Consider the following 19,963-nt stretch of genomic DNA (forward strand, 5'->3'; position numbering starts at 1 on the left):
GCACAATGGTCTGGCTCGCTGCGTAACACCAAATTATCTTTCCCATGGCTTAATTATTCATTAGGCAAACATAATTAATTTAAGAAGCTTCTCTCACAGGAAGTGTTTCAAATAAAGGCCAGAAGGACAGCTTTCTGCTTAATCATTAACTGAACAGAGAACACAGCCAAGAACCTGCAAGGGTCTGAATGCTTTATTGGATATAATCTCATTGCACGCCAATAGATTCTTTTCACAGTGCCGAAAAGTTGAGGCCTTGCGTGAGATTGCGCTGAAATGTTTTTATGGATTCAGTTTGATACAGCTAGAAATACCCTTTCAAATTAAAGCGCCAATGTGTTTTAATGTCAGCGTGTGTAATTTTATCTCCTATAATAATGTGAGCAGCAAACAAAACTGCAAACTCCACTTACTCCTGGTAACACTGTTTTCCAGCCCTTACTCCCACACACCATTTAACAAGCTCTATTTTGTCTCCCCGCATCTGACGAGGGCTATGATGCTTGTGTGACTGAGGGGAACCGAAACCCAGACAGAAGGATTTTTTTATTTTTTTTTCTGCAGCTCTTCTTAGCCAATCCATCTCCCACCCTACACATTTACCAGAAAGAAAAAAAAAACACCCTAATTACACACACTGAGTACACAGGCACACACATGCACAATCTTTGCCCCCTCGTCTCCTCCTTTATGTTCCCTTCCTTCGCTCAATGTTCCCGGCTCTAACGGAAGCGGGATCTCAGAGAGAAGGAAAAGGCTTTGATCTATCTTCTCCGTGATTCTGAGCTTTCAGATCAAGAGGCGGTTTGTCTTCAAGCTCACCAAATCCTCAGATGGCCCGAGACAAAGAGCAAACATACTGAAGTGCCTTTACAGATCCATTTGCGTAATGGCAGAGTTGCCTGTGTGCTTGTGTGTGGGTGTGTGTGTGCATGTGTGTGTATTCATGGATTGACCTTTTTTCTGTTGTGCCACTCCATTCCAGCAATCATTACATCCTTCTTTTTTCTGATTGTATTACTCCGCTCTATTATTCAGTCATGATGAGACATCTGAATTGAAAGACATTTTGTGGCCATCGTCTGCATTCACCTTGTTCCAAGTAAAGTTTCTTCGTGGAATTACTCTCTGCAAGCAAACCTCACTCATATTACCATGGAAACAACAAGATTTCTTTTCCCAGAAGATCTATTAAAACACTTCTTTTCTGAGGATCTATTCACGAGTCAATGAAAAGGGTAAGAATGTGACACCTCTATACATCTTCGTTAGATTTGTCTCTTGGTCATTATTTTAAATCAAGCAGTAACCAAAGATAGGTGGTCAAAATGTATTCTTGAAATTAAAAGAAAAATCTTTTAAAAAGAGTCCAAGACTGAATATTATCTTATTAAAGGTCCAGTGTTTAAGATTTGGGGTCTCTGTTTACAGAATATGGCAGAAATTGAATAGGACATGCAAAACTATGTTTTCATACATTTATATAATTCCCTGGAAATAATAATTGTTGTTTTTTTTTGTTACCCTAAAACTACTCTTTTATATCTATAGATGCCATAGGTCACTGCAGGTGTTTCTACAGTAGCCAAGAATGGACAAACCCAAACACCACATGTTTTCACACCACGTTGCCACTGTGGTTTCTCATTCACACTTAGAATGGGAGGGCGAGTGGAAGCGGTTACAAACCGTAACAACATCCACAACAGTGATTATCTGTGGATTGAGTAGAACACTGACCAATCTTTCAGATATTGGAGCACATATTTAGTTTCTAATCAAAACACAACAGTAATTTAATATAAAAAAAATATTCATTACCCATATAATACAGTGTATTTCATGTTGCCGTAACTATTGTTAGAGTTTTAAAATGTGTTTAGAGAAAAAGTACCATTAGAATCTGGTTGCCTTATGCTGTGAAATGAGAAGTGAGCTTGCAAATCCCTTTGGATTATATGGTGACAAATCCAGTTGTCTTGAAACCTCTCTTATCTCTGCTTTCATTTACAGTCGAGTGCTATAAATATGAAAAAGTCTTTTCTTCCAGGGGGTGGGGGGCACAGAGCTCAGAAACGGCAAGGGATACTGAACTGAGAGTGCACATACAGAAACTAAAACGAGATGCTGCGGAATAAAAAGACTCCAAAATCACAGTGAGCGTTTAATCCAATTTCCTTGGTAGCTGTAGCTGTGTAAAGATCACATAGTGGTTTGTCCCCTATAAAGCCATAGGGATGGTCAGGTGACATGCAAATAAAAAAAATCTCACACTACCAGAACTGATCAATAATCTAGCAAGAGAAAAGTAAATTTAGAAACTAACATGCTCGAGTAAAAACATTGTTGACTGTGAGGAATGAACCATTCTTCTCCAGTTTTTAACTTGTGTATTTTTCTTGCTCTCTCTTTTATTTTTTTTTTATTTTTTTCTGTTTGTGTTGTGTTTTGGAAACGAAATTCCTCAATATATTGTTGAAAATGATAACTGGCTCAGACAAAATGATAGAAAATATCACAGACATGGACCTTTTAAAATCAAACATCTGATAAAGCTCCCTGGAAGTCAAACCATGCCTTGTCTTGCTTTTGTATTCTCTCCACGCTACTAAAGCATTAAACACAGCATAGGCTGACTTTCACCACATAAACTATGTTACAGGGAGCTTCCTCCTCCCTCCTCTCTCCGCATTACCTTTCATCACTACCTCAAATGTGCATCCACATGCAGAGCCGGGGCTCCTGGAGCGGGGCCAGGGAGCGTCCCTACAGCCTCTCAGCAGAAACAGCTTTGTCAAACTCAGTTAGCCGCCTCCGAGGGGAAACACCTCTTTCCACAGTAATACACCAACTATTCACATCATGCCCCTGCCTCTGCCTCAGCCGCCTCATCAATCCACAAAGCAACAAAGGTAAACAGCCTCGCACCTTCCAAACAGAGGCCCTTGCTGCTTTGTTGACACAGTGTATGTGCAAACCGCCTGCACAGAGGGTGAGCGACTCACAGGACAGACTGAGCTTCATTTACAGAAGGTAATTGCACTGGAGCCAAGTGGTGCACTTTTGTGATGAGATTTTTTCCAGCTCTGCTAAAACCTTGTCTAGATTTGTTTGCTCTCTGGATTGAACTACTTTTGACAGGGACACAATAAGTTCAGATAAACACAAACATGTCAGACTGAAGCCGGAACGGCCACTGACATTGACGAGCTATTTAGAGACTGTCTTCTTTATTGTAACACACCTAGGCATGAAATAACATGACAGTTGTCTGGTCAGGACCTTTTGAGATGCTGCAAATGAAAACACAGATAAATATTAACTTTTTCAGGGTTAGATTTTTGAGCCCTGCTGGAGACTGTATACTTTCACACTAGATAAAAACATGAATCAAATAGTGTATCTAATGTTTTCCGTGATATAAGAAGGAGGGGAGAAGATTCCCCACTTTGCTTTCATTTCTTTCCCTGCCTTTGCACCTCTGCTCACACTTGTGCACCGCCCTTGTCGAATTGTTTATAACCTGCTACCTTAGGCGAGTCGAGGCACAATTCTTGCTGATATACCCTCACAGCTGTGATCTTATTGAAGATGTTGGACTCCTCAATGTGAAATCTGCAACTTTTATGCTATACTATGTACACATTCCTCCATCTTAGTCTGGATTCACTGTGCCGGAAAAATCATAAACACATTTCTGAAAAACAACGGATGCCAAGGAAATGTGTCACCCTCTGTGTTGAGATAATAAGAGACAGACACTGCGCGTTGGAGAGTCTAACCCAGTCATTATTTCAACAGCTGTCCCCGCACGTTGCAAGTTTTATTCATTTTGTCCTGATGAAAAACATTCAGAATATTTCATGCACAATACAGCAATAGAAATTGGAGAAAACTCCAAGAGTGGTTGGTAGGAACATGGATGCTTTGTCAAAAAATGCCCCCATGCTCCTTTCGCCAGAATATTTCCTCTCATTTTCCCATGGCTGGTTGCTGATAAATCTAAGGCTGATCTGTTTTTTTTCTGTTAGTGGGGACTCTAGGCTTTATTATAGATGTGTTCATACTGTTATGCTGCTCATGTTGATAGTGGAATTCAGAATGACTCCAAAAAAGACTGCTTCTTAAAACCACATGGTTTCACAGGATTAAGGAATTGTGCTATACTTGTGCTAAAGTGAAAACACTTTAGCACAAGTATAGCCCAATATGTACAGCGTATTTATTCTAAATTTAAAGACAGAGTTCTTAGAAACTGCTGCATTTCAACGTAGCGCTGGATGGAACAGTGGTTGGCATTGTTGCCTCACAGCAAGTAGGAACTGCCTTTGTTTCTCTTTGTACGCTCTGTCTTAGAGTATGTTTGCGTTGGGATAATCTCTATGAACAGCTATCTGCATATGAATGCAGAATCTGCAGGCAAGGGACCAGTAGTATTAAACCAATCATGTTTGAATGGGCTTTGTTTGCATGCAGGTACGCGTCCGTGTGGAGAGGAAAAGAGGCATTGCCTATCTGACGACGATTTTGCTTTTTTATTAGCATTTAATTTGATTTGTCTGCATTTGTATGTAGATATCTTGTTTGTAGAGAGCTAAAATGTGTCTTTCATGTCATTCTCATCTCATATCTGTCATCCATTTTCTGGCAACAGGAAGCCCAGAAACATTGTCCCTATCCTCCAGAGGCCAAAATGTCATCAGATCATAGCTGGTGGGTTCCAAGCTTGACATTGGGATCCAGTTAAACCAAAGTTAGTTCATTTATTCTTATCTTAAGAGAAATACCTTATAGGGCCATGTGTTCAAAGATGGTTTCAGAAGCATTAACTATCGTCAGTGTACCTCACTTCTGTAAGTGATGTGATCAGCCATTATTCATCAACTTGGATAGAAATATCACGATGAAGTCCGATGACGCGTGTTCTATAAATTGTTTACAGTTCAATTAGCACACATTTCATATAATGTCATGTCGTTCTCCCCCTGCTTCTTTCTCTTTCCACGCATATGTACATGTATTAATCATCTTGTTGAGACAAAAAACAGTTCATGGAGTCACATTATGAGAATTAATCTCCCACGGGGACAAAAAGCTCTTCCACATGTGGCAAATGATCAAATTTTAGAGTTGAGACTGGTTCAGTTTTGCTTTCTTACCGACGGTTAGATTTGGACCACTCTTATGCCTGTATGCTATTTATAATGGTAGAGCCAGTAATGTTACCTTAGCTTACCATAAACAGGACCTAACAACTTGGTATTTTTACATTTGGCTTGCGTACAGATTAAATATACAATGTGTAATATGTGGATTAGGGAGTTTCAGAGGCGCTATTAGATGGATTTTTATTCTACTATTCACAGACTCGGCCTTGCTTTTAACCCCAGGTTCTACTCTTTATGCTAACATAGGCTAACCCCTAAAATACACTGCATGCGGAACGGCTCCGCCACCGTGACGGAGTCGATCCGTTTTAATGTTAGTCAATGTGTCAGCTCACACAGTATCCATCCCCACTGCGTCACGGATCCGGAACGCCCTCTGCAACACATACGCAGAGCTTCTGTTTTTCACGGACGCCGGAGCACGGCGCCTAAATTCAGCACAGAGCAGACCGTGCGGGGAAGGTAATCGGCTACAAAATACAAAATAAAACCCCAGTTTATTTTAAAAATAAAATACTCCGTGTTCACCACGGATCGAGTTTCATTACAAGAACACATCATGATGGGCGGGGCCGACCTGAAGTCAACAGGTGAGGGGTTTTCAGGCGTAATCATTTATGACACCTCACATCCTTTTTCTAAGGACACCAGAAAAAAGATGCGGCGTGGAGTGCCATTGCAGGAGTCAAAGAGACTACAGCTGGCAATATCGCGCGATTATGCGTAAATCCGCAAGATCTCTTGCGTTCTCGCAACGCTCAGTGGCCGGCGGAGACACACCGGAGCTGCTCTGCAGCCGTTCCGCATGCAGTGTATTTTAGGGGTTACTATCTCCAGGCTGTAGCTTTATATTTAGCATACCTAACTTGTAGAAAAAGCACAGGTGTTACTGATAATATTAACGATGGCTCTGCCCCAGTAACACTTGACCAGCATGTACACTACCAGGACCCTGAAATTAAAGCGGCTATGTGGAGTTTAGGCACCTGTGCACCAGGTGTCGTGGGTGTGTTACACAGCTATGCACACCTGTGGTTCATCCCCACATCAGCCTTTGTGACCTGCAGCTTGCCACACCAGCTGCACCTCATTACAACCCGTTTTTGTCAGATCGCCTTAGTTTTCCCAGTTCCTCGTCTGGTTTTTTGTCTACCCGTCTGTGTATCTGTTTGTTTCCTGCTGTTATCTTTTGTCTACCTGTGAATTTCTTTTGTTTTTTTCTTCTTCTTTTCTTTCTTTGCAAGTTTACAGTAAAGTTTCTGTTTCTGTCACATCAAGTTCCCTACCACTGTCTCCTGCTTGGTGTCTGCAAAATTGGGTTCAGCAGTGTGACAACTGCTTTTTCACTTTTGAGGAGATGTTTTTTTTATTTTATTTTTTTATTTTTTATTATTTATTTCTTGGCCATAAATGTGGATGATGCAAGATATAGTAGTCATTCCACAAAGCAGCCAAGGGATTTCACCTTCTAGGTCTGATCCTATATGCTTGCATCATTGAATCATTGAAAATTAGTTCAATATGTTCATGTACATCCAGATGGGTGTCACTCGGATCCTTTTCTTTATCTCTTACACAGTTTATAGCAGCTAAAAGGTTGGCTAGCATTCTTCGTGCAATGATTACACTCCTGAGCAGCTTTGAAATCTATAGGCAGGGGAAGTAAATTGACATAATCTGATTATGGCAGCAACACCTGCAATCCATAGTTAAATTAAACAAGAGTTTCTCCACAGTTGGCATGATAGGAATCATATAAATTGTTAGTCCTATTCCCAGCCATTCTCTTCCTGAATATTTCACTCTACCAGGTACATACTGTGTAAAAGCCTTGTCCAGTCTTTGTCAAGTATCATCCCCCACTGTTAGAATTCCTTTTCTCTGTTTGCCCTCGTAATTCAGATTTAATCCTCTGAAGCGCACACAGCCAGGCTTCATGGACTGAATGACATGCCCCTCCCCCCAAGCTGCTGAGCAATGTTTAAGAACTGATTTCTGGGTTAACCGAGAAATCAAATAAGGATTTTGTTTAATTTGTCTATATGTTTTGGATTCGGAGAGGCAGTGAAAAAACGTTGTAATCAATTACCAGAAGGAAAAAAAGGTTGTAGAGAATCGAGGAGTGATTTCAAATGGAGTGATCATTTGGTAAAGGACTGAATACAGATATGCGAACTTTAGTGTTTGAGTAGCCTAATAATCTGTTTTTAATCATGTAAATATATATGAATGTGTGGGCCTTTAGGCATCAGCAAATCAGCCAAGAACAACCAATAAATGACAATAAATGTCGACACACCTCTGAATATACACTGCAGATATCTGCTTCCAGGGAATTATATTGCCCTTAAATTCAAACAGAATTAACAGAACTAGGACCATAAGCATTTAAATAAAAAAGTAATGGAGCAGCTGGTCTTTTCGAAAAGAGAATGGTGGTGGTGATTTGAGGGTAATCCATCAATGTTAGAGAGAAAAATCAGGAGAGGTAGAGGCATGTTTCATCCCCTGGGGACCATGAATGATTGTGCTAAATTCAATGGCAATCCATCTGACAGTTGATGAGACACTTCAGACATCAGCGTGTCTTTATTTTACAAGATGAATTATAAAGGGAGAATGAACACAAACAGATATTAAGCAATGAGTTACATTGTGTCCCTGTCCTATGTATTGTTTGGGCTTTTAAAGATTTTCCTCCATTATTAGAAGGCTACAGAATATCACTACACCATCTCAGAGAAATGTCAGAAATGCACAGACCACTTTTTACCACTAAAAGCAATAGTCCAGCAATCAATGACGTGGTCTACCAGAGCTCCAGCTGTTCCCTGCTAAGTAATCCATTCTTAAGGGCGAGGATTCTTTTTAAAGGCTGCTCGCTGCTTTGACAAATGAGAACGGCCACAATGCGCTGGCTCTCCATCACCAGGCGAGAGAAGCGGAGGCAGAGGATTGCATTATAACTGACAGACAATTGCCCGACCACCCGCCAGTCGCTTGGACTGACAATGTTCGATATTTTGAAGATGCCGGTCGATGTTAGAACCTTTAAATTATACACAAGGTCCTCTGGGACGACACTTCAATATATCTCACTACAGAGAACAAGGCCCATGGTCACGTTGCAACCATCTGCTCTGCTGTATTGTCTGGACTGAAGACGTCAGCTGTACAAAATGCTTGGATATGGATGAATGCCTGTGATTCTCTGCTTCATTTTAGCCAGTGACTTCAGACGGGGTGTTATTTCCACTGGAAGAAGTCAATGTTTTGGGGGATTTTTTGATGATCACCGTGTGTGGTGCACACTGTACAGAGTGTAAAGCCCCATGAGGCAAACTGTGATTTGGAGCTATAAAAATAAAATCTGACTTGACTTTGACTTATGATTAACTTGTCATATGCAGCACTTGTATTTCAAATCATACATCTCTTGGATTAAATTCAAGACAGATATAGAAGCGCAGTGAAGTGAAAAGCGGACAAGCTGCAACTATACAGTGAATGCAGCGTCCTGCACACTTTCTTCGCTTGTGTTTGTCTTTGACTATTTTCAATTACTCGTGGAGCTACTATCCCCTTCCTTGATCTATCCACAACATTGTTATCTTTCTCTGCTACTTATAATATGTTTACTCATCCTGATGAATTCAATTACATCTTTTCAGAGGAAATTACTGTGGGGTTGGCTCAGCCTGCCAGAGGTCAGCACTAACTGTGAATACTAAAACTACTCCTCCAAACACATTACACAGCCTATTACCTGCTGCTTTTCACACAGCACTCTCCAAACCTACATAAGCCTTTCCAGTGCCACAGATGAAATGCTTTCTAGATGGGATGTGGCGTGGAGAAGAGGGGAAGAGAGCTGGAGCTGTCCCCAGGCCTAATCGTTTCAGAGAGCCATCCCCACTGCAGCCTCAAAACACGCCAGTCCTGATTATGGAGGTGTGTACATGGCCAGGCAGAGCGTGAAAGGTGCGGAGAGGAGGTTTGGCCTGGGGGAGCAAACCAGGTCGACTCTTCTTTTCAGTGGATCGATAAGGCACAAGGCCAAAGGCAAAGCAGAAGTAGAAGTAAACCAGTAACCTACTGCTCTGACAAAGTGGTAGACATCGCTTCATTTAGGGTTTTTTGTTGGAGGGGTGTTCTTCACTTGGAATAAATTAAATGTGTATGGCCCCAACAGATTTGGCGAGGCACAGTTTTTGAGACCATTGACTTCCCTGCTGGAAGTCCTGCCCCAGTACTTTGCTTTGAGAGAGAGATTTTATAAGTGGAGCAGCTCTGGTTGCGTGCTTCCGATCCAGAGGAAATTTCTCTCCTTTGCTGAAGATACATGTTGACAATTTCATTGTAAAACCTGTTACCTTAAATCTCTCAGGAGATGATTGTGTCGAGACAAAAAAAACACAAGCCGTTGGAGAAAATTCTCACATAATTATCCAAACGCAATAACCCATTTCAGGCCTATCCGAACGGACAAACTGATTACATAAACAGGACAGGAATGCTATTTTTTAAAACATTTTACTGCACTGAAATACATATTTTTACTTAGCCTTTTTGTGCTCACAACTGAAATTCAAATTTAATTACCAATGACGCTTAATCTACCCAAGATGCATGCTTTTAAAAAAAATTTTTTTATTGCAAATTAACAAGTAGGAAAACAACAGTGGAAATTTGTGGACTTAACACAGTCTCTCAACATTAACAAACCCCCCTGTAACAGTTCTGTGCTACTTAGTTACTTGTCCCTAAAGTGTGCCTGATGAAGTATGTGTTGTGTTTTTGTTTTTTTTACTAATCTACTGTCTGAGTGATGGATTAGAAGCTTTGCAAAACGCAAAGTTAACAAACTAGCATGTAGTTCTTATGTCTGGATAGATTACAGCAGAGGTAATTAGCGCTGCAAATTATTGCTCTTTCTTTTTTTTCTCATGATTTGCTATCGGAAAGTTAACGAATTCTCCTAACGTAATGTAACGCAATGCTAGCTGTCAGTCACTTGAAATCACATGCCACTCCTGTCCTGCAGCTAAAGCGAACATAGATGTGACGCAGCGCTGGAATGAAGCTTTTCTTTCTTCTGGCCTTGGGGGATAGGAAAGTGTTTGCTAAAGACTGTGTTTTTTTTTTCTATCCATCTCTCCTGGTGTGGTTGTACTGTGCTCAAAACACTTTGTGAAAGCAGTTTGTGTTGAATTCCCCAGTAAAAAAACATAATGAGGGAGAACTTATGACTATATGCCCAGACTGTTCTCTAGTAACTCATCATTATCTCCTAAATTATGAGTTCATATATATTTTATGTCGTTTGCAAGACTTATTGCTTTGCGCAAAGCTCTCCAAAATCATTAAAATATCGCTTCATTGCTATTGTATCCTTGTGCGCTCTATGCTGCTATTGATGCTATTTTATTTAAAGATTTAAAAAAATGAAGTGTATGTAGAAATGAATAATAGTATGCATAAATATACACTATGCTAACAAGGCATTATGTTAGGAAAAATGGAGAGAGCCCATTTATCCCTGCCGCAGACAGAATAAGTTTATTTAATTAGTTAGTTTACCCCAAAACAAGGACACCAAAATGTTCAATTACTCTGGGGCAAATGAATGCCAACCACACTCATCTCATAGTTTACCTTAAGATAAACTGAAATGCAAAATGTGTAAATAAAACAGCAGAAAGTAGGAAAAAAAGAGTGAGACAAAGAAACTGATATTAAAAATACATGTTTTGCTGTTCATGCAACATAGCTGGTTGCCCTATTTTTAGAGCTGATGCTGCATTTTGACCACACAGCAAGGCTATGTGTAAAAAAAAAATAATAATAATAAAAATTAAACCATGAGTCCAATCATTTTATGTTCTCCACATTCACATTTTAATAAGTTCAGATTTAGTTGAAGTACAGCCTTGATTTAGCGAGAACATCAGGCTTTATTGTCTATAGGGTGAAATCAGCTGTTGGTGAACCACGCCAAGCATAACGCTGATGAAATCCGAAAGATACTTTTTTTTTTCTTTTCACAAATAAAGCCCCACACTTTTGTGAAAGAAAATATATGAGGCAATGACTGAAATTAGGATGCATAGAACATTCTCACGGAGCGAGAGAGGCATTTGCACATGAAGAGTTGAAAATGAGTCGCATTCAGCCAAGCTGTGAGCTCCACCTAGGAGGCAGTGAAAGAGACCGAGACGGGCACAGAGAGGGGCTGAGGCAGGCAGGCGCCAAGCCTTGAAGAGGGGCATTCTGGCATAATGACTCTCATTTACCATTGACAGGCCTTGGGAAAGTTAAACTAATTATGACAGCACACAGATGCTGAATAGCTCTTGATGAAGTTAATCACTGGCAATCCAACAAACAGGTGTTGAATGATTTCGGTTACCTCCCCTGGAATTATAGGATGTTCACATTTTTTTTCCAATGCAGCGCTCAAAGCTACCATCTACCCTAAATATGCAGTTTCATTCCCACGATCCAATTTTCATGAGCGTTTGTGAATATGAACACCTCCAGTGACCAAAAACGGAAAACTGTTGTTGTAACCTGTAATGTTAGTGAGACAAACAGGGAGTATGCACAAAATGGTTTTTATGAAACGTGAAATGAACTTCATTACACTGTGGTAACAGGTGTCAATACAAAAGCGGGCCCACAGTAATCACGCTCTGTGAGGTCAGTATCTCCATCGCTGTCATCGTGGTGCAGCTTTAATATGCACCACTTTCAGTAATAACCTCAAATCAAAACCAAAACAACATGATGATAAAGAGATTTGTCCTGTTCATTTTCAACTAAAATGTTTATTTCCATGTGGGCTGGATGCTAAACTGATGTTTTATATGATCTATATTCCAATATGTCATAATAATCGGCTTGGATAACATTTGTTAGATATTGTCATTCTGCTGTTTCATTGTAGAATATGACAAATAAACTTGTGTTCTGGAGCAACAAAGACTTTACAAGAATTCACAGAATATCCATTCTTGAAACCAACAGTGGCATGTCAATGAGAGCTCTGTCAAACCAAGAGGAGTTCATAACTCATTTAATGAGCTTTAGGATACATAAAACATGTCTTTCTCACACTCCCAGATCACTGTTAACAGTCTGAGATAATGTGTAAGCATAAAGATAATAGGCTCAGCTGAACATCATTAAATTGTGTGGAACTTCAAGTGCCGCACCAGGTCCACAAAAAGTCTTTACACTGAATGGATGCATGATTAGCTATTATATATCTGTCAGAATTTTATTACTTGTAATAATTTGAATATGAGATAAAAAATTTGATGAATGAATTAGAAACACGCCTAAAGAAAAAAAAGGCTTTTTAAGTAGATGTACAATGATTAATTTAATTAAAGTGGTTATATATACATGATATGGTATGGATTTTTTGTAGATACTGGGAAGTTACATGCTGCGTATGTTCCTTTAACATTTTTTGATACAGCATCTGACATGACCTAGAGCTGTAAAAGTAATAAAACACTTACATCTGATAAGATGCTTTTAATTAGATTAGAGAGATTGATTGATAACTCTTAAGACAAGTTTAAGCTGTTGCTGTCAAGTTGTCTTTCCAAGTTAATGTTCATAACAAGTTCGTTCACTTTGTCCCTCGGAGATTTGCACTGAGATAATTAAAAGCCTGTGGCATTCTCACTCAGTACTGAGTAGGACTTGTTGCACTTTTGGTAATCACATTCTCGGAACACTGTTGTTGGTTGCATACTTAACATATTCGCCGTGATTTCTTTTTTAATTTCCATAAAGTGAGCGCTGTTTCAGTTTTGATTAGATTTTGTATCTGCAAACATATTTTGTTTATCAACCTATGCTGTGAGACAGACTCTAGTTTTAAAATGATTTCCAGACATATAGTACTTTTAGATAAGTCATTTCAGACTCACAAACCACTTGACTTGTGTGTCTTGGGGAGGCCGAAAACCATGCAAACTCTACACAGAACCGGTGAGTCACTGTGCGTTTTCCAAAACATGAGTGAAGGCTGGAGGACAAAGTAAATGAAAGTGCCTCATGAAAGGCATGGCGCAGATTTAGAGGCTGCGTGTTTTATTTTTCTTGTTGTTTTTGCAGTGAAAGTTGTACATAAAGAAGTGAGAGGTTCTGATCCGAATTTTAATGATCCTGAATCAAATAAGATTTCTTTCTCTCTCTCTCTCTCTCTCTCTTTAGCTCTCTCCAAATGACCTCTTTTTATTATTGTGAAAAATTAAAGGGATAGAAGGCTTGACCAATTAATTTTCAAAGCAAATCTTGCATGCTTACAATTTCCTTTTGTCATTTGAATGTTTGGCTGCCCATTTCATGCTTACCGTATAAAAGAAATATAAAAAATGTAGTCTAAAGCGGGGATGCTTTCTGTAACGTTAAAAAGGTCTTTAATGTGTCTGATTGCACTCTGAAAAGGTATGAACGGTTAATTTGAGTCTTTTTTGTTCTGAATATTTACGTTCATGTTGACTGACATTTTAAACGCATGGTGTGACAACACCACACCTCACCTGCACAGTACGTGGTATTGTTTCCTTGGTGTGCCTCAAGACTGCACGACAAATTGCACACACTTTACAAAAACACACGATCAGCTGTTGTAAATTAGTCGGGGCTTGAATCTGCAGTGCAAATAGAAGAAGCAAAACACCTTGGATGGGAAAGGAAAAATAACCCAGAGGAACAATCAGTCGCCTGTAATTTTGAAGAAGAATTGAAGAGTTTATTTGGAGGACCTGAACGCCACTCCTAAAGCGAATAAAGAAATCACAGTTTGATTCATATTCCGTGGAATAAACATGATTTAGGAAAATAAAGAAAGCCAGGGGTATCTGTTTTTGCAAATGAACCCTTCCATTATTAAGCTCCATTTATTACAGAAATTATCACTTTATTACTGAAGTGAAAATGACTGAATAAATGTGCACACAGCAGATGAGAAAATAATGGCACAGTTCCCCTAAATGTAGTGTCTCCGTTCCCTGTGCTCATGACAGTGAAATGGATGGATGGGTGTTTGTATTCCCTGCTAGGTAACAGACTGAGGCAAGTTCACAACAACAGGCTGTGCCACAAATGAAAGATTAAGACCTCGCCGAAACTCATTCCCGTGCATGCCTGCGCCTTCAAAACTTCTCCCAGTGGCAAAACATTGCCACCACGAGAATTAAAAATTGAAATGGCTCACCCTGGAGAATTTGCCAAGACGTGAACATTTGCTGGCAAAGCAACAGCGGGGAATTCACTAATGGAAGCTGTTAAATTTTATTTTGCTCTAAAAATAGTTCCTCTCCCTGGAGTTCTGAGCAGTGAGCAAACAGCGCAGGTGTGTTCTTAGGAATTTGTAAATTCATACATTTACTATTAAGAATTATTGTACAGTGCTCCATTACCGATTGCTCAAGAAATGAAGCGTTTAAATAATATAAAATGTCTTCTGATGGTGTTAGGATATGCCACAAATAACTGGATTCTCACCTTACCTCCACTAGATATGCAATCAGCTGATTTTATTTTGATGGTGGAGAAATATTGTTTCAGGAACTGGTCCAAAATTGTACCTTTTTTTTATGGACTGAGATGTAATAACTGAAACAGCCCAGGCAATGTGAAATCATTTTCACAATTATTACACTGTTAAGTCATCACTTGTCCCTCCTGAACGTGGAACATGAAAAAACACCGCCTTCATAAAAGGCTCCATCAAAACACGACGGCGGAAAGCGTTCAGTTTAGTGTAATTTACTCAACCCATAATGCCAAAGGACAGTGTTACAATATGATATGATACTTTGATGTGATGATCTGAAACAAAAAACAACATTACATGGCACTACCTTGGAGATATGCCCAATTGCTTGGCAAAGAAAATATATAGATCACGAAATAGGGAGTCATTTGAAGCACAGATAGACCAACATAGTTACACTGATAAAGAGAGGGCAGACCTACAATGGAGAAATAATTAGGACAAGGCCACTGTGCATGAATCCTTCCATGAGCACTCAACTGTGTCAAACAGCTTGGTCAATAATCTTCAGCAATTCCTGAGGATTAGAGTCTTATTACCGAGCGCCGTCTGTCACACAGACCTCGGTTCCCAAACAAGTCACTTCCTGACTGTTTACCAACATCTCGCTGGAAGAATTCATCCCATTATGTTGAATGTGCTTCAGAATGGTGTTTAGTTTCTTAATGTGTTGTGAAGTTTTGTTTGTTTTATGCATGGGTTTTCCTTCATGATATGCCTGTGGCCAAGTGTGTGTGTGTGTGCAGTGGAAAGAGCTTCTGTAAGTTGTGACTGACAGTAACCCGTTATGTAACTGAGTGTTCAACACATTTTACCCAGTGGCTAAATGTGAGGATCTATAACTTCTCATTAGTTAGACTCTCTGTGCACAGTACACGTAGCTGATTGGAAGCTGATTTTATTCCAATTTTATTTGCTGCTGTCTCTTTAATGAAATATTTAAATGATCTCTGCAGTTAAAGAAAAAAAAGTAGTAGTTTTGTGGTTAATTAATGAGAGTAGACAACTTTTAAACCAGCAATAACCTCCTTATCATCAGCTTGATCGTGGTGATTTTAACCAACTAATTACAAACTTAAATATCAAATCAATCAATCTGCAAGCACCCCACTGTGCTCGCACCTCCACGGACACACTTGTAGATCTGACAGTGTTGAACCCGGCGTCTTTGCCCTGCACTCAGCTCTCCCTTCGCCTCGTATATAGTTTGACAGAGAGAAGTAAGCTGTACAATCCCCACAAAGTACTCCCACCCTCCCCATAAAATAACCAAGTTCTTACCTTGTCCGTGTATTTGGGCCACGGCAGCAGTCAGAACCAGAACCGCGAAGAGGGTCTTAAATTGACAGTCTCCTCTCATACACATGTCTACTAAAGTCGAGGTCGCTCTTCGCGTATAGCTACAGAAACACGTCCTTGTGTTGTGGAGAAAAGAATACTTCCAGGGCTGAGAAGAAGAAGAAGAAGAAGACAAAAAAAGAAGAAAAGACAAAAACAAGAAGAAAAAGCAAAAGCGTTCTTTTGTTGTTTTTTTTAACGACTGCAAAACACAAACCGAGCCGTGCGGATTTTTTTTTTTTTTTAGCCGATGCACTTCCTTCTATGAATCGCAGAGGGTAGACAGTCAAGAATAATCAAGTGAAATGCGGAGGTCCCTCTTTTTTAATTTGGACGCTCAGTCTCGGATTCCTGACTGTGTGAGCAGTCGGCACATGGAGAAGAGGAGGCAGCCGAGGATTCAGCACCGCGGACAGCTCCTAGCGTCAGCTGCTGGAACAGCCTCCTTAAAGTTGTTTGGAGGAGGGGGTGAATTTCCTTTATACTGTTTGGCTGGACACAGTCACCTCTATATATATATATTGTTTCTATATATTATAACGCCTCATACCATAAACATATCACCACCAGTCTCAAATGTGCAGCAAAAAAGGGATGCACCAATCTACTTGCTTTTATTCAGTGTTATGATAAGCACCAATAAACTGTGTTTGATTGAATTCATTCGTCTTCCTACTTCAGATCAGAATCTAGTCTAATAAAAATGTTGGAATTGACAACAAACACACAGTTTTCCAGACGCAGAATTCAAAGTGCTTAAAGGTCCGGTGTTGTAAATCGCTGCATTGCAATCCCCTCACGTCACCCCTCACCTTAGTGTAAAAAGAGAAACAACACTTTGAAAGGACAGAGTCTAGAGTCAGTATTTAGTTTTTTTTTCTGTTCTGGGCTGAACTGTAGAAGCACGACAAGATGGTGGCCTCTATAAAAGGGGACCCGCTCCCACTGTAGATATAAAAGGATAATTCTGAAGTAACAAAAATAAAGAAGAAGATTCTTATTTTAGAGTAATTATACATGCATGAAAACATAGTGTTGTTCCATGTCCGCATCTTACACACTGAACCTTTAAGTATGGCATTTTAAAATCCTCAAAAGTAATGACTGTCATTATATGTGAGGAGGATAATATTTAAACCCAGTTTTGAGTTCAGTTTGAATGTGTTGTAATCATATATGCATTCAGATGTGGTCAGACAATTATACATGAGATAATTTGGCATTTCTTCTCCTCTCTCTCTCTCTTTCTCTCTCTCTCTCTCTCTTTCTCTGGAGCTGGACTTGCTCACCTTTTTTTCACAAAAGACACAATGGTGAGTGTGCAATTTATCATTAGTGATAAAGCACAGTGCTGTGACACACAGAGTCAAGAGGCTTTAAGGTGGAGGAGGGGGGAGGGAAGGCATGCACATATCGGATATCACCATAAAAGACAGACAATTAGTCAGAGGGAAATATGATTTGCTTTGCTTTTGATTTCTGACCCTAAATTTAGCGTACACCGTTTTGACTAGCTTTTAGCACTACATGAGTCAGAAAACTGCAGCTGAGTGGATTTTTTTTTTTTTTTTAGTCCCATTCCCAGTAAAGCTCAGACCCTGCTGTGCATGACGAGCCCTGAGGTTAGGCTGTTCCTCAGGTGCTGGAAATAATCATGCCATGCTCTCCGGTCTCTTAGGTCACTTCTTTTTTTTTTTTGTCTTTTTTCTTCTTTCTAGGTTCAGTTTATGTCTCAGGGCTGTATCTATTTGCTACTGATGTATGTCTGCCCGGTGCTCAGAACCACAGCAGAACTCGATTTTAATGAATAAAGTGAGGATCTTAAATTGGTGGCAGCAGCTATAGCAGAAACAGTAAATACCATATTTGGACAGCGCAGGTGACAAATATGTAATGGACAATGAAACAAATCAAATCCTTCAGGAGGACCTGGGTTTAGCCTCCTGTGTAGGTGGAAAGTTACCAAACTGAAGCAATAAACAAGCAACTCCTACAAGCTCTAAGGGCTGCTGAGGTTGACCTCTGACCTCCCTATGGAGCCTGATTGAGTGCAAAGATCAATAAAGTATGACATTATTGTTCTTATATGAGCAGGTGATCAGTTTAACCATGAAACAGTTGCTAAAAAACCCATCTTTCATTCATTAATAAACTCATTATTCAGTCTGAGTATGACAAGTGATTATTTAGAAATAACTAGTGCAATATACTCTTCTATTATCTACTACGCTTATCGCTACAACCCCCCCTCCCTTACTTATCTAGGTCATATTAGCCTATTATATCAAAAGAAGCTTAATATAGGCAGAAAAATAATTGCTATGTGCTCACGTTCTGTTCATCCAGTCAGTAATGTCTACACAAGCGATGCATGAACAATAATGGGTAAGATTCAAAGTCAACCGGAAGATATAAGAAACAAAAACATACTGCTTTTCAGGGCAGTTTTCAATGTTGTCACCTGAAGAAGCAGGAGAAGGAGGAGGAGAAGATACAGCAGGTTGATGTGTATTCACAGGCAGCGTGTCGTGCATCAAAATAAAAGCAATTAGAAGACGGGAAGAGAGGATGGGGACGGGAGTGGGGAATAAAGGCATTGGAAGAGGCAGACTCCGACTTCAGTGAAGAAAATAAAATAGTGTGTGTAAGCAGATGCTATTTCAAAACAAAACCACTCATTCTAAAAATAAAAGTGTACAGTGGAGCAGTGAAATGTAAATCTGTTCTCTGTGTCCTACAGTATCCCACCATAAGCCAAGTGTGATGTGTCATTATCAGTCGATGGTTGAATCACCCACTTTCCTGTCACACTTCTGGCCCTGAAGACTCGACTGCCTCGGATTAACAGGAAGTGTTATTTCAGAGAGATCACATGTCATTGTCATTGCACGCAGACTCATTTTGCACTCACACACACACACACACACACACTTTTATCCCTCCCTTTTTTTAGACGTTGACTTTTCTTTCAGGTTCTATTTGACTTTGTCTCACTTTGCCTCCGTCCGTCGCCCTCTGTCACTGCACCAACGTCTCTCTCTTTTTCTTCTAAATTTATCTCTGTTTCCCTCCACATCCCCCAAGCGTGGGACGCTCCTTGCATCACTCCTGTTACTCCCTCCGGACATACTCCCGAAAAAAAAAAAAAAAAGCTCTAATAGTGCAACTTTCCCTTTAGTGAAGCTCCGTGGAGCCATAAAGCAGCCCTGAGGTCTAGTTGGCAGCCAGATGGTTGCAGCCGAGCTTTCATTCTGCTAATGGGTAGGGGGGCAGAGCAGTTAATGAAAATCAGACCCTTGAAATGAAATGACCAATGTACCAAGGTAATGAGGCACACATCGGCAGCAAGCCTTTACAAGCATTAAGGTAATCTTAGATGGCAGGATTATGTAAAAAAATGTCTTCTGATGACTGCTCATTGGACGGCTAAGGACTGATTATTACACAGCATGTTCAGCTAACAAACACACTCCTACTAATTCAGAGCACTGCCTGTGATATTTAGACTGACTGGCCTGGCTAAGTGTTGTATCCAACCAATGTTGTGTGCCAAATGCTATTAATGAGTCTCTGTCCGCGTAGCATTACAACCTGCAAATTACAGCCCATATTGTAGTCACAGACAGCGACAATATCACAGTCACAGGACTCGAAAATGCACGCAGGGCTAATCATCGTGCATTACATTCACAGCGCAGGACCGTGACCCCTTTCAGCTAACAATCGCAATTAGAGCACTATCCGAAAATCTGTTCTCTGTTATTTACTGCTATTTGTCATTAGGCTACGCCAATCAGACTCGCTGCTGTTAGAGGGGAGGGCAGTGTAAAAGATTCAGGGTTTGAAACTACAAGATAGTAATAGATGGTTGTAGCCTTTT

General features: G+C 40.0%; 1 protein-coding gene across 4 annotated transcripts in view; it reads right to left on the reverse strand.

The window, feature by feature from the left end:
• The window catches only part of sez6a (seizure related 6 homolog a), an 85,792-nt gene extending 69,458 nt beyond the window's left edge, over positions 1-16,334 (reverse strand). For 3 of the 4 annotated variants that reach the window (XM_010750430.3, XM_019271869.2, XM_027273809.1), the window contains exon 1: positions 16,027-16,227. In XM_010750430.3, coding sequence (XP_010748732.3) covers positions 16,027-16,111 — 85 coding nt within the window. In that variant the 5' untranslated portion in view covers positions 16,112-16,227. Of the gene's footprint in view, positions 1-16,026 lie in introns of all 4 variants that reach the window. The other variant, XM_027273810.1, reaches the window with a different exon arrangement.
• Between the last annotated feature and the right edge of the window lie 3,629 nt (positions 16,335-19,963).

The sequence above is a fragment of the Larimichthys crocea genome, chromosome XXII (assembly GCF_000972845.2).
Source record: "Larimichthys crocea isolate SSNF chromosome XXII, L_crocea_2.0, whole genome shotgun sequence".
Taxonomy (NCBI): domain Eukaryota; kingdom Metazoa; phylum Chordata; class Actinopteri; family Sciaenidae; genus Larimichthys; species Larimichthys crocea.